Source organism: Prosopis cineraria, unplaced genomic scaffold (genome assembly GCF_029017545.1).
Source record: "Prosopis cineraria cultivar Desert tree isolate PC_DT_omini unplaced genomic scaffold, ASM2901754v1 PC13, whole genome shotgun sequence".
NCBI classification, from domain to species: Eukaryota; Viridiplantae; Streptophyta; class Magnoliopsida; order Fabales; family Fabaceae; genus Prosopis; species Prosopis cineraria.
Genome location: NW_026555344.1, coordinates 2538229 through 2554554, shown reverse-complemented (window position 1 = coordinate 2554554; position 16326 = coordinate 2538229). Strand labels below are relative to the sequence as shown.

Below are 16326 nucleotides of genomic sequence, written 5' to 3'. Positions count from 1 at the left end.
CTTAGATATGCACTCTCAAATTGGCCTATTATTTTATATATAAGAGAATAAATTGTAACTGATCCTAAGAGTTGCATTAGAACAATCGAAATATAAGTGATGAACATTCTTTCTATCAACGAAACAAAATTTGACTAGTTAAAATTGAGACCTTTTAAATAATTATGCACAGGATTCTTACGTTTTATACACAACATGTATCAGCATTATATATTCCAAGTACATGTGATTTTTCAAATGATGTTAATCTATCTTGTCCGAGGTGAACGAGTCTTGAATATAAAATCGTAAAGGATAACATATTAAAATTACATCACATGAATTAAGGACTAATCTTCTTCATGTGCAAACATATGATATGAACAATAAGAGAGGCGTGAGACAAAACATAGGCATCAGATATGACTTGGAATCAACGTTACTTGAGTGCCAAAATCAGGACAGGTGGTACGAAAGATTCGGTGAAATAAAATCTCCTACTTTCGGCTACTTCCCAAAGTAACAAACAAATACTCTTGTGAGCCACAACACAACTGATAACCCAAAAGGGCCAAAACCACCAAAACGCAAAACCTTCAGCTTGGCACCATTACCAACGGCATATTACTATTTCTCTATTTATACACCACCTTTCTCTGCTTTTTTGTTTGTTAGTACTGCAGATGAAGTAAATTTTTGTGGATGAGCAAATTTTAGAAAAGAACACGCATCAAGTATAGGAATCAGCAGAAGTAGTTCTAGAGGATGGAGTAAATTTCTAAAGTTTTGACTTAAACTGATTGTATATCAAGTAAATTCTGAGATCTGCAGAAGAGAAATAGCAGCAAGACCTAGTGAAACCCACCCATGAGTCTCATTATCCTCTCTGTGGGTGCGCGGTCGCGCGCTACTTGAGACTTTCTGATGCAAGAGAGAATCCTAACGTGATTATTTGATTGGCTAGCAGCTACCATTTGATGGTGGGATAGTGGAAGGAACTGAGCAATAACCAATTCATAAAGTCCACCACCACCAGGACAGGTGGGAGGCTTATAAATGTGGGGTAAACTAGGTGAGGTGCCCTTATGTTATCACTTAATTTATGATAATTTTGGCACTGCTAAAAACCCCACTTAGAAATTTTCATTTGAAGATATATTGGATTTGCCATTTATCATAGCTGCTCATTCAGACTTCTTATTTTCTTGGACTGGATACTGAGAGTTTACATTTGCATGTATTGAGCAAGATTTTCGCTTTACTAATTTTTCCTCATAGGCATTAACAAAGGCGTTTCAATCACAAATGGCAGTTTGTGGTTCCAAGAGTTTCCCAAAAACCACAATATGATCTCAATATAAATTTGTAACTTCAAATAAGTAGCCCAAGTTGCAGTCATCTGGCTCCTATTATGCACAAAAGGTTCTTGCAGAAATTGTGGGACTATACTGGGGAAAAAGTATTACAGCGACTAGCTCCAAAACGTATCCTCTTATTCCTTGGCGAGCCAAGTCACTCTCTATAAAGGAATGAATGTACAGATAAACAGTTGCATAAATCAGTTAATTTCCTTAGTTCAACAAGACAAGGTTTTACTCAATGTATCTGATCCTGAAGTTTGACTAAAAGTAATCCTACATGCTCAAAATGAACCCAGTTCACCATTGGTTCGGGAAGGATTCTCTGTATTTTGCATCCTCACTAGCATCGTGCTGCCTAACAGTAGCATCTCTAGCCTGAGAATTCAAAAGCTTCTGGGCTATTCTGTCTTTTGATGTTACTTTCTTTCGAAGCATGGATGCAAGACTTCGCTTGTTGTCTCTGGCAGATATGTTCCCTTCACTGATCACATCCCCATCTTGCCCAAGAGACATGGATCTCGAAGTAGAAGCCAAAGCTGCATCCCGTAAAACTGATTCGTTGTGTTCCCGGATTTTGGCAAGTTTTGCACGCTTCAGTGTCTGTTTATCAATTTGTCGCTTCTTTGCCACTTCTTTATCTCTTTCACGAACATTCTTCACAGCTTGTTTTGCCAACTGCTCTGCCAAATCAGTACCCAAATCAACATTTACCTTGTGTTCAGACAGGCCCTGATCATGTGGCTTCCCTCCTTCATCCCGAGGAATGATAGGTCCATGGAATGGGCAAATTCTCAAGTCTCTTCTCTGACAGAGCCCCCCCTTCCTCAAAGGAGCACGACATGGTTGGATCTCCACTTGCTTCTCTTCATAAAATGCAGCATGAACATTCAATTCAGCAATTTTATCTGCTGGGATAACAACATCAGACTCCACCCGCCCCCAGTGATTATCAAGCTCCAAGCCCCGCTGATTAGCCATAAAAACCCTGTTTGAGCCCCAATCATCCAAATGAGAACTCCACCTTACCACAGGAGCTTCAGCTAGAAGTTTGCTCCTCGGAGAGTTTGAGTCTACTTCATTCCTTCCATGAGCTAAGCTCTTGGTGTTTGAGCTGTTAGACTCTTTATTTCTTGAACTCAGAGCACCATCAGTCTCTTTTTGGGAAGTAGATACCATGTCAAGATGTTTATCTTTGTTCTTGGGAACACTAGATGCAACTTCATTAGCTACAAATTCACCCTCCTCCCAAAAATCTTCTTCCTCACCATGTTTGGATGTGTTTGGAAGAGAACATCCAGCCTCTTCACATTTCTTTTGAACTGATTTCAGACGATTGCAAATGTCAATGAACTCCTTCAAAGTGGAATCTCTAAATCTATTGTCAGCTACTTCAACCCTTACTAGAACAGAAATCCATTCTTGGATCGAAATCAAATGCTTTGTCACTAAAAGCTTGTACAATTCCCTCAGAGCATCAAAAATCACCTTGTTATCACTGTTCTCGTTAACCTTCTCTCCTTCTTTTATGGCATCAAGACGCATCTGCTGCAGCTCAGAAGGACGGAACTCTTCTACTTCATCATCTAAGATATCATCCTGCATAAACTCCTCTTTTGCGTTCAAAATTTCCAAACACTCTCCAATCTCATCCACTGTGGATATTATTTCTCCTTTTATTGATGATAAATTCTGTCTCAAATGTTCAAATTTGATCAACAAAATCTCTTTAGATCTTCTCTCTTTTTCCCTTCTCTCTTGCTGCATCCGCTCCACATTCGCCTGTATGTTAGGAAATTGAAGCCTAAGGGTATTCTTTAGGTAATCATACCCTAATCTGAGCTGCCTGTAATGAACCCCAAAGGAGTGGTTCCATTTTTCTAAGAATTCAATGGCCTTTGAACGTAAAACAGATGCAACAGCTGGGGGTGCAGGTAGTGGCAGATTTCGTCTGAATCCAATACTCAAACTCAGTAGCTGGTCTAAATTCTCAACAAGAAGGGTTCTAAAAAGCTTTGATCGCATGAACAGTTCATCAATTATTAGAAGTGTGAGGTACCTAACCTGCAACATATATCTATCGAGGTCATAAACCTTTTCTCAGTATTCAGATGATGAAGTAACCTCAAAAGTTAAAACCTTTAATGTAGATAACTAATAAAATGCCCCTGAGAAGAGCACCAAATAGTTTAAGCTATGTACTACCAATCCCTGTAATTCTGATCAGTGACTCGACAATGATTGCAATAGTAAATGACAAGAAAGACAACGACAAGAGCTTGTATTCTACAAACAACATCGTTTGGGGATCGGCAGATAGAATGCTCAATTCATGAGTCAATTGAAGACTGATAACTCAAATTCCTCATGAATTAATTCATGATCGGAAGATTGTTTAAGCTTATTCATCCAGTAATTCAGAACCTGTGGACTGTCAACAACAAACGACAGTTTAATCATGAAACGATAAACGCACTCATATCTCATCATATAGTAGCATTGAGAATGATAAGCTTATTCAAATAGAAGACAAGCAAGATATTTAAATATCCAATCTCCCAAAATACACATGGATTCCAACGTTCACGGCTAAAGTTTTAAATTTGAGAAACATTTTCTCGTGAATTCAACCGCCAAAACTGAATTCAACCCGACTTGGATAACCCGGAAAAAAATTTTCTTTGGGCTGGGGGGGGGGGGCAAGGGGGGAGTCCTTGGGTAACGAAAATAATTCATCCGCAAAACAGCAAAATTAAGTATGAGAACCTGAGAGTGGTCTCGCTTCATGAGGTCTGTAAGTGTTTCGGCAGCAATTCGGAGCTCCGAATCCGAGTTTCGCACCACCGACTTGATGGCCCGAAGGAGACGAGGATCGACCTCTGGAGAAGTCGAGTTTGTGGCCTTCTCTATCAAAGACCTCGCCTTTGTTCCCCGATCCCTTCTCTCCTCTTCTTCCATTGACGATCAAATCCGATCGATTCACAAATTCATTAAATTTCAATGTCGAATTTTATTACCAAAAGAACCCTAAATTTGAAGTTCGCGGTTCCATGGACACCTTTGCGCGGCCTCACTCTCACATGCCGTGCCGTGCGGGAATTGCCTCCTCTCTTCTCTCCGCTCGCCCTCCTCTCCCCTTCTGTTAAATTTTAATATAAAGTATTAAATTGGACTGTTTAAAATAATAATTAGATTTAATAAAAAATTTAAAATTTTTATAAATTAATTATCAATATATATTTATATTGAATATTTAATATTAAAATTGTAAAAAAGTTAAGATTAAATTTAGATTACCCATATTAAATTAAAGTTTTCCCTAGATTGCTGATTAAATTTAATAAAAAGTTTTATAATAAAAATAAAATATTAAATCTTAACCATATAACCTTCACAAGGAGAGGGGGAAGCCAATTCCGTGCTGTTCGTGTGAGATATGTGGAAGTGGAGCATACAAAACAAGTAGGGAGAATCAGTGTTTGTTTGGTTCCTGTTTTTATTTTTTATTTTTAAAAATTATTTTGTAAAATAATTTTTAAAATTATTTTTTAAAATAAAATAAATTAAAATTTATTTTGGTTATGTCAATTAAAAAATAATTTTAAAATTAAAAAATAAATTGATTGTGATGATTATAAACAATTAGTAGTGGTGATTAATAATAGTAGTTAGTCAAGATAACTATATAATTTTTAATAATTAAATGTAATATATTTTAAAAATAATTTTGTTTTTAAAAATGAAAAAAATTGAAAAAAATTAAATAAAAATACTTATCCAAACAATTTTTTAAATTTTTTTCTTCTTTTAAAAATAAAAAATAAACAGACCCTTAAACTCTGAAAAAAAAAGAAAATTAACCAAAGGATTACAATTTTGTGAAATAAAATAACAAAGAAAGACCAAAAAAATTATTAAAAAAGAAAATAGATTATTAAAATGAATTCATAAGTTGGTACTTGATAGCATAGTTGAATTGCAAATTATAAATTCTCAGTTGCTAGCCTTGCAAAATTAATTATAAATAAGTTATAAATTGCCAAAATTTTATAAATTATAGAAATTTAGTTGTGAATTTTAGAGACTGCGATGTAGGTTATAAAAATTCAGCTGTAAATCTTAAAATGAGATAATGACAATAAAATACGACAAAAATGTGCAGAAATGTAATAATTCTTATTTATTAATTGCTAAATCTTCTCTTATTTAATTATCTATTTGCCTTCCATCATACCAAGGAGCGAAACATGGAACAATAAACATAAAGCATAGGAAATCCAGCCCACGTTTCTTTGAGAGCCTAAAAAGGTAACGGTAGGAGTATTCAACTTATATGCATCTCAATTGATTCATTTTCATCTCAATTATATTGAAATGAGTCTTATTTTGACTCATAAGCAATCGAGACAAAACTTTATAAGATAGAATGAAAAAGGAGTTTGGGATAGAATGGGATATGAAATTGTTCTTGAAACGTCCCGTCCTGTTCCAAACATTATATAAATATAGATATAGATATATATATATATATATATATTATTTTTATTTTAAAAATATACATTAAATATATTAATTATATTAATATAATTTATACTTATATTAATTATAATTTCAATACATGCTATTCTTATTTAAAACTAAAAATTTTTATATTGATAATTTTAATGATATAGAGTAAGCAATACAGAGTAATATATGCTTTATAATATATTAATTATATTAACATAATTTATTCTCATATTTACTTATTTAATAATTTTTATTTATATTGAATTTCTTGCTATATTTTTTAAAGAGTCATTAGTTCAACATATTTCAACTGAAGAAGAATAACAATAACTTTATATTGTACTAAGCTTGTCTGTTGTTGTTGTTCTTATATTATAATTGTTATCATCATATATTATATCTCATGTATACTTGACTTTAAGTTGTATATTTATAGTTGTAATTGACGTAATTTAATAATTGTTGTGATTTATGTAGTCATGTTGTTTTAGTTTTAAATTTAATAAGTTATGCAACTTAAATTTTTAATTAATGAATATTATTATTCAAATCTTTCTCTCACATTATCCATTTTATTGAGATGGTTGTACGTCCTAATCTCGTCCTGGTCTCGTTCCAATTCTTAACAAGACGGGATAAGACACGGGTAAAAATCTAGTCCCAATAATTTTTTGGGGCAAGACACAGGGTAAAAGTGTTCAAGTTTTGTTCTGTCCTATAAACACCCCTAGGCAAAAACTCTTAGGGAGAGATTAATTTAAATGGCATAAAATAAAAGGTTACGAACTTAGGGCACAAAAAAAATCTAATTTTTTATATTTTTAAATCAACAATTATGTATAAGTACCTATTAACCATACAATAGAGATTGCCCTTCTCCAATATGTTAAAACAACCTGATGTTGAAACACATTCGAGAATGTTGACATGTATAAATTAACAAATACTCATATATCATTATTGATTTAAGGATATCAAAAATTTTAAGAGAAAAATCTTTAAATATTTTTTCACTTTAACCCTAAAATAAAATACTTTATTAGGTTAAAAATAATAATAATAATAATAACACATTCTTCTTGGGGAAATCTTTTTTATTTTTATTTTTTATTCCTGAAGCAAACCCTAATTCTAAAAGGACCAATGCACTAAAAAAAATCCCGATGCATATGACATCAAAATAGATTATGATATTTAAATTCGACCATAATAAATTACTTCTGTGAATTAATATGAATCATGCATATTCAAATTAACAATGTCATTTGTTTTTTGGTAAACAAGGAGGTAAAAGCCCAAAAATATAATCAGTAAAAGTCAACCTCAATCAAATGAGATTCCACACAAATCAACAAAATAGATTAAACTAACACTACTTAACATGCTATCCCACATAGCAATCTCCATACTCAACCTCAAACCATGATTTGCCAATACATTGTACATACATAACTTTTACTCTCCAGTTCTTACCTAACCATTTCTGAACAAAACCCAGTAGCTTGTTATCACAACAATTCTGAGATTTTTCTAACAAGAGCCAAAGAATTAAGCTCCAACTCAACCTAACAAAACCCAGCCTTCAACACAGTTCTAAACCCACCAAACACCCCACAATTCAACCTCAAAAGCATATGTAAAACCAACTCTCTTACTATACCTAAAGATCCATTTCCCATTACAACCACGTACAACCCCTCCACGCCCAATAGCCCTTCGTGCACATTTGCTAGCCCCATCTAAATTCAACTTAACCCATCCCTTATGAGGAGGCTTCCATCTAACCAAACTAGAGACTTTACTTGGCCTACCAAAAACCCCATCATCGTAGTGTACATGCAATATTTTATCAACAAAATCAATCACATACCTACCAAAATTCTATACAGGTAGCATACCAGCCCTGTCCCTAACACTCTGCTATTTCTTCTGTTCCAAACTAACCAACAAGAAACTCTAAATATTAAACTCCATGAAACAACTTCTCTATTCCTCCCTGTCTCAAGCAAATTAAATCTCTACTACTCCTACTCATCCAAGTGAAAAAAATCATTAACCAAACTTTGCGGAACAAGTCTTTGCCAAATATTAAAAGCAGCAGGACAATCATGCAATACATGCATCAAAGATTCATGGCCCTCACATATGGCACACTTAGCAGAAATAGCTATTGCTTATGACGAGCTACATTTGTAAGAATTATGCCATCACCAACCATCTATAAAAATACTTGAATCTTTTTAATACCAGGCCAATCCTAAATTTATCCCCACAGTCTCTCCTTTTGATCCTCTATATCTCCCCTTAACATCCGATAACCCTCCCACACTAAATATCTTCTAGACCCTCCTCTATTCCATCTTATTGCATCATTAGCTTCGTCAGGTTTAGGAGGCAAAGCATATTGTACTCTCAGTAAAGCCTCATCAAACAGAAAATGCTTCAAACATCGCTAGCCTCTATGCTCATTTACAACATCAGATACTTTCCACGCTTCTACCTCAGGAGTTAATGGTCTCAAAACTTCATCCCTTAACAAACAACTAATACTAACCCAAGGTGCCTCCTAGAAACTAATGTCTCTCCCATTCTTAATATCAACCATCCAATTACCCCTGAGGTGATACGAGACAGAAGAAATGTCATTCCAAAGAGTAGAGTCAGCATCCCTAACTCTCACCTCATCTTCAAATGCTCTACCATCATTACATTTAAAGCGAAGTACCTCTACCCATAAACCTTCCTTCCCCGACCTCAAGGCCCAAGCCAGCTTTAACAAGTATGCTTCATTCATAATTTTTAAATCCAATATGCCTAGCCCACTACAATACTTAGGCTACTTCAATTTTTGCCAACTAATCAAATGCAACTTCCTTTCCTCTATTCCATGACCCTAAATAAAAGCCTTTTCAATCCATTCAATCTCTTTACAAATAGCCATAAGAAGTTTAGCAATCATCATAGGATAAATAGGAATAGAGCTTAGCACAAACTTAGCAAAAGTCACTCTTTCCGCCATACTCAAACAATTATCCTTCCAGCTTGATAACCTCTTTTTAATCTTTTCAACAACATAATCAAAGTTATGCCTCTTAGATCTACCATAAGTCAAAGGAACTCCAAGATATCTACCAAAATCCTCAACAACATTAAAGTTCACTAATCGAAGGAGTTCCTCTCTAGTTGTTCTAGCAACATTCTTATAAAATAGAGTAGCAGATTTTTGAATGCTCACCTTTTGCCCTATCAATTTGCCAAAAACCTCCAAACACTCCATTGTATAAGATAACTGTTGAAGAGAAGCCTCACCAAACAATAAGAGATCATCAACAAACATAAGATGAGTAATCTTATGGCCATCTCTACCTAACCAAACCGCATTCCATCTCCCCAGTCTTTGAGCATCACTAATAATGACTCAATTTCTCCATAATAAGTACAAACAAATAGGGCAACAAATGACACCGTATCTAATGCCAAGAGAAGGCGTAAACTTATTTGAGCAATTACCATTCCACAAGCCTTCATAGAAACTGAGGTAATACACTTCACAACAATCTCTCTAATAAAATCTCTAAGCCCAGGCTCAGCTAAAACTTGATCAATTGACAATGTCATTTTTGTTAACATAAATATGAAACTCATAAAAGGAAAGGCGACAAAATCAGAGGTTAAAAGTATAACTAAACATTTTAAGGAACTGATTTGACATCATAAAAGGAGCTCTATTTTAAGCAGTAAAATTATAAAAATGAGATAGGGTGTGGATAAAAATCTAGATATAAATTTCCTTCTTTAAAATGAAAATAAAAAAAGGAGGAGAAGGCATAAATAGCTTAATAAGAAGTAAGAACCTCTTTAATGTCTAAAACTAGGGATCCAACGTAACAAAACTAACTGCTTTTTTTTTTAACCCAAAATGTAATAACCAATAAAGCATTTGACATATCAATCATCATTCATCAGTCAAACATATAAAACTTTATATAATTAACAATGCAAATCTGAGAAGTTTGTCTCTATTCATCCCCTTCAATAATTGGACCCCTTAAAGTCCGCGTATTCACTTGCTTGCTTGAACAAGCCAGAGCACATTTCATACGAGAACAATAATAAATTTGGAAAATACGCATGTCCTATCCTTTTTTTTTTTATCTTGTTCTTTCGGTTGTATTTTAGGATTTTTTTTTTTGTGAGTTTTGTGTGTTAGGTTGTAACTTTTAGATTTTTTTTTTAGTTTTGATTATCGATATTTGTAATTCTTTTTTGTGATTAATAAAAATGACACTGTTTTAGGGCAAAAAAAAAAGTTTCCGTGTGGAAATTGCTAACGTTTACCTCAGGGTCCGCTCGGTAGTATCAAAAAAATAAATTATCGATTAAAAAAAAAAGTACTTGTGCCCATTTGTCTAGCGAAAGAGTAAAAGTTAAAATTACATAGAAAAAAACACAACATTGATCCCTATATTTTTATCATATTTTGCTTTTAATTTTTGCAGTCTTTTTAGTAGTGTATATAGAGACTTGGGTAACAAGCATAGGAGATTAAAAATACTAAAAAAAATTATATAAACTAAAAGTAAAACTTAATAAAATTATAAAAATTAATAATTATATTTTTTTCAATTATCTAAGTGTTAATACTTTGCCTTTCACTGGCATGGTTTCACATGCTTTTTGTTTGATGTTCTAGATCCTAGTAACCCACCATGCCAATGTGGTAAACATTTATAGTCTGTGGTCTGCAATAATAAAATTTATCATCATAAAATATGAAAGGCGTGTAGTAGGGGCAGAGAAATAGGCAAGCGGGAAATTGCCGATCAGTGTGGTTTCGAGAGGAAAAGTAAAAGAAGGGGAAGAGGTAGTGCTCGGTGCACTGAGCATTGTCATCATTTTGTTTTACAGCCAAGAGTCCGCAAGGACAAGGTTTTTTTTCTCTTTTTTTTTTAATAAAAAAAAGTACTCCCTCTGTTGAATATTACGAGTCACATTTAATTGAATTATTCATTTCGAGTTTTTTAAATCATTTCTAATTAATTCACAAAAATTAAGATACATTAATTAGAATAATAAAACTACTTTTTAAAAAATTATTTTTTTATTAAATTTAAAAAAGAGTGGTATGACATATAAGGAGAGTTTTCTTGAAAATTAAAATATTATATTTTAAAAAAAAATTGTTGGAGTGTATTTTCAAAATTGTGTATGAAAGGTTTAAAAAAAAGGAAAAATGACTTGTATAAATAACAAATAAAACATTTTAAAAAAAATGTGACAGACAAATATACTTAATTAATTCCCTTTAAAATTATATTTTTTTGGTATTTATCCTTATTTAAAAGGGTGTCCTAATTTAAAAAAATATTAACTAAATCCCTAATTAAGAGTATTTTTGAAACAACATTGTGAATTATAATCCCTCCATTTCAAATTAATTATGCTAAAGGAATTTTTTATCCTAAAATATAAATTAATTTGATAAAGTTAGGTTTTATTAATGATATTTTTTTCAATATCACCCTTCACATGAAGAGAGAATTGAAATAATTTTGTAGCATAAAATTAAGTATGTAAGGATATTTTTAAAAGTTTATAACTTTTTTAAAAAAAATAAATTGATAAAGTATCATTATCGTATTTTATTAATGTGTATAATTTTATTTTAAATTATTTTATAATTTAGGACTAAGAGAATACTTTAAAAAATTCAAGTTAAAATACCTTACATATTTTAATATTATATTTTACAAGATACTTTATGACTCTTACGTAGGGAGATGCCACATTAAGTTTAATGTTTTCAAGGGCAAAATAGGAGTATTATTTTGTCTTCCTACCACTTTGACCCTCCTAGTACATATAAAAGGGGCTACTTGGTTTAATAGAAAGGGAGGGGAAGGGGGCGGTGGGCTACTTGGTGCTCCCAGAATTTGACCTTTGTTTCTCCTCCCCATGTGCCTCATCTCTCTCCCATTCACTCACCGCCAATTGCCATGTGCTTCCCTCCTTCTGTCTATGTTTTCCTGTACTGCCTCTACTATAGTGGGATTGTTCGACTCTAGTTGAAAAATTTAACAAGATCTAGATTAAAATAAGGTTGGAAAAATTTTTTATCCTAAAATATAAAAATAAATTTAAAAAAATAAGATTTAATTAATGATATTTTTTTAATATTATCTTACAAGTGGAGAGAAAATTGAAATGATGTTGTAACATGATAATTAAATGTGTAGGAGCCTTTTTGAAAATTTATAATTTTATTTTGAAAAAGTAAATTTTTAAACTGACATTATTAGATATATTGAGGTCATTCGCTAGATCAAATGACCTTATTGCCCCTAACAAAATCCCACTTCCCCAACCATTCTCTCCTCCAATGAAAGCTTCTCTAGCTCCTAGTAAGTGTTTGCCTGAACAGCGTCTCCTTGGTAACCACCAAGGAGAATAAGCTTGTGTCCTTGAGTGTCATTATGGTGCATGAATTGTACCACAATTTTTGCTATTGTATTTTTAGTATTGTTCATGAAGGGTGAGAAAACTATTAAAAAGTGATAGAGTAGCAGAGTGATCGAACTCCATTGTGATCACTAACTTTGCAATTGTAGATTTACAAAAGAAAGACACTTGTGATCAAACTCCATCATCACCTAGACCATCGTTCTTTAGGGTTGCTTCCACAATCTTCTTATGTTATCCATACTTTTTCAAGCCCTAAGATCTTTGGCTTTTGTTCAAGTTTGTGGTTGAAAGTATGATTTTTAGGAAGCTCGTCGAAGGATCACAAACATCTTGGTAATTAATTTTCATTTTATGATTATATTAATTTTTATACAAGACTTAATTGAGTCGAATTCACATTTGACATACTTTTTGTTTAATTGAGTAAAAAAAAATTTGATGTGGTATTTGAATGCATACTTTTTGTTTATGTAAAAAAAAATTAAGTCCATGGAAGAAAGTTGCAATGGATGATTCAATTTGTGATTTCACTTCCGATTGATTACAAATGATGATCTTTGTGTTTTACTTGGGATCTTATACATGTCCAAAGTTATTTTATAGTTTATAAAAAAGACTTTTTATAAACAAAGACTTTTGATATAACTATATCAGGTGCTTATGTGGTCCTTATACATAGAGAATTTGCTTGGTTATTGTAAAAGCTCCTTGTTCAAGTTGGAAATTTGTTTGATTATGATAGCAAGATAGGACTTTTCATCTCGGAGCATATGTTTTTGCTAAACAACCATTCATTGAGAATTGTTTTTTACAAACATGTTTGATATTCATTTTTCTTATCTTGTATTTTGATCTAGAAGAAACCTCTAGTTTATATTGATATTTGTTGTAAAAGATGCCTAGGATCGAGATTAGTGTCATGTAAACTATTTGCTCATGAAAGTTTGCAAATGTATCAATGTAGAATTCTAGTAGACATATTTTTGCCTGCATTAAGATCCTTGTTGATCATGTCTATGACATACAATATAGCATATGGCCTATTTTCTAATAGTGCTTACCCCATCTCCGAGGATATGATAGAGGGTGAGATTAATATATTTAGCTAGAATCTATCCCATCAATGATCATATGTTTTATTAAATTTTTCACTTTATCTGGTATAAAGAAGATAAACCAATCCATGAATTATATTTGATAAAACTTTTTTGTTCAGACTTTAATTCTTCCCATTTGTGTTATAGTTTTCAATTCTCCTTCTATTTTCACTAGTTCAAATGTAATAAACAAATTTCTACGAGATTAAAGAAAAGTTCAAAATTTATGCACAGGGATAGATCTTAAGTAGCCATCTAGAGAATGTCATGAGGAAGGCAATAAGAATGTTGTAATTGCTGATGCAATTGATGGAGTTGATGTTGTATCTCATTCACCACTGCATCTTTATTTGACATTTATGATTAACATAGGGAAGCAAGCTCATCCAATTCCAAAATATTCGATCACTTTGTTGGAATAAGATTTTCTTAAAAATTGGTTTCAAAAGTAATTTAGGAAAATAGGGGAAGAAAATGACATTAGCCCTCGTCGTTTTTTGTTGTGAGAATGTTACACTTGCACGTATAGGTGTTTAGTAAACAATATCTAGATTCTTGTATTATCTTCTTGTAATACAATATAGTTTATGTTGTCAATGGATTAAAAACACATTATTGTTTAATGTTAAATGGATTTGTTCATATTTAATTGTTTTTCTTTACTCTTTAAGTTGGTGTGATTAAGCTTCATATATAATAATAGTAACCATTAAGAATATCTTTTGGTGTTTCATGAAAAATGAGCAAATTTTTAAGACAACCATTTGCATTTTCAATATATCCATAGGTATTTTCATACAAAATGAATAAATTTTTTAAATAATTATTTGCATTTTCAAAATATCTTTTGATGTTTTTCATGAAAAATGAGTAAATTATATGTTATTACACACACACACACATTCAAATATCCTTTACATGTATCATGAAAACATGTGTTACATAGGCTTTGAAGCTCATTTTTTAGGATACCGCAAATGAATATCATGAGAATGAATTTTTTTTTCACTTTATTGTCTTCAATTTTTCATTTTATTCGAATATCCCTTATTGATATCCTGAAAATTAAGTTTAGGACCCCCATTTTTTAGGGTATCCTTAATAATTTTCATGAAAAATGACATCACATAAACTTATTAACATTATCAAATGTTAAAATTTCATAATATTCCAAACGATTTTCATAAAAAACTAATGTAAGAAGTTTAGCATTCTCCAGTGTCAACATTTATTCGAATATATGTTTTAGTTATCATAAAAAATGAGGTTACATTACAGATATTTGCATATATAGGAATACTAGTTGCATATCATGGAAGGCATTTACACTTGTGAGAAAATGCATCTTCAAGACAAATCAATTACTTATAAGGATAGATCACGTGCATATATGAAAGAATAGTGCACATAATGGAAGCCAATTGCATTTGAGGAAGGCTTTTTGCATATGCAAGTAATTGTCTCTATCTTAGGAAGAGTACTGCATACTATTGAAGATATTTACATGTATTGAAAGGCTTATTGCATCTCATTGAAGGCATTTGCACCCGTGAGAAAATGCATCTTTAAGACAAATCAATTGCATATAAGGATAGGTTACATGCATATACGAAAGAATACTGCACATAATGGGAGCCAATTGCATATAAGGGAGGCTTTTTGCATATATAGGGTAACTCTCTCCGTCATAGGAAGAGTTTCACCCCATTGAAGATATCTGCATATATTGAAAGACTTGTTGCATCTCATTGAAGATATTTGCACCCGTGAGAAAATGTATCTTCAAGATAAATCAATTGCATATGTGAAAGGATGTTATGCATAATGGGAACCAATTGCATTTGAGGGAGGCCTTTAAAATGTGTAGGGTAACTCTATCACAGGAAGAGTATTGCATCCCATTGAAGATATATGCATATATTGGAAGATTTCTTGCATATCATTAAGGACATATTACATCTGCACTTGTGAGAAAATACACTTTCAAGGTAGATCAACTGCATATAATGACATATTACATGCATATAATGGAAGAATAATGCATATGATGGGATCCTATTGCATATCAAAGAGACCTTTTACATATGTATAGATATTTATACATATCGCTGAAGATGATAGCTTTGTTGCACTTTTGTGAAGAATGTTATATACTTTAAGCATCATGGTTGTGTATTCAAATAAAGCAAGGACATGGAGTTTGAAAAAGTCTCTAACACTTATTTTTTCATGAAAATTGAAGGGATATTATGAAAAAGTAGCATAGAATTATAGCAGCACGAACGCAAATCCCATTGTAGACTGAAGAAAGGGAGGGCTAGAAAGCAATTTTGAAGAGGCCAATGTTGGCGGTGGTGGTCTTGTAAGCTCATATTCAAATAAAGGAGGAAGGATAAAGGAGTAAGGAAAGAAAGGGGTGTTGTCAGTTGTTTGAAAATTGCCCGATGTTGCAACGGGTGCTGGAGTCATGAGAGGAGAGGGCAAAGGATTTAGTGAGGACATTTAAAACAATTTAAAATTTTTAATTTATATCACTAAAGGACCTTATTTAAGAAAATTCCCCACAGCCCAAAGGAATTAAATTAGTGGTCAGGTCTTTTTCAATTATTTCCCTTTATAATTTTAAGAGAGAAGAAGCATTAAAACAAAATAATAAAACCCTTGGCCCGTACAATAGCATGCCCTTATCGTACGGTGCTGCCACAATCAATGAGGAATTGATATTATCGGTGCACTATGTCATCCGCGATCCACGTTGGCTATCTGTCTTCATTTATAACATTCCATTATTCAATAGCATTATCATTTTTTTAATGAAGATTTGACTAAATTAAACAGTGAAGATTACAAAACGTTATCATAATCAAGCTCTATCATCTGTCACCGCTGCTGTGTGAGAGGTGGCCAGTGGGGAAAGATTA

General features: G+C 32.4%; 1 protein-coding gene across 1 annotated transcript; it reads right to left on the bottom strand.

The window, feature by feature from the left end:
* Positions 1 to 1402: 1402 nt before the first annotated feature.
* LOC129290619 (UV-stimulated scaffold protein A homolog) lies at positions 1403 to 4461 on the bottom strand. Its single transcript, XM_054927447.1, has 2 exons — positions 4104 to 4461; positions 1403 to 3401 (listed from the first exon to the last, which is right to left on the bottom strand). Exons 1-2 carry the CDS (start codon positions 4293 to 4295, stop codon positions 1638 to 1640), a joined length of 1956 nt encoding a protein of 651 aa, XP_054783422.1. The 5' UTR covers positions 4296 to 4461; the 3' UTR covers positions 1403 to 1637.
* Between the last annotated feature and the right edge of the window lie 11865 nt (positions 4462 to 16326).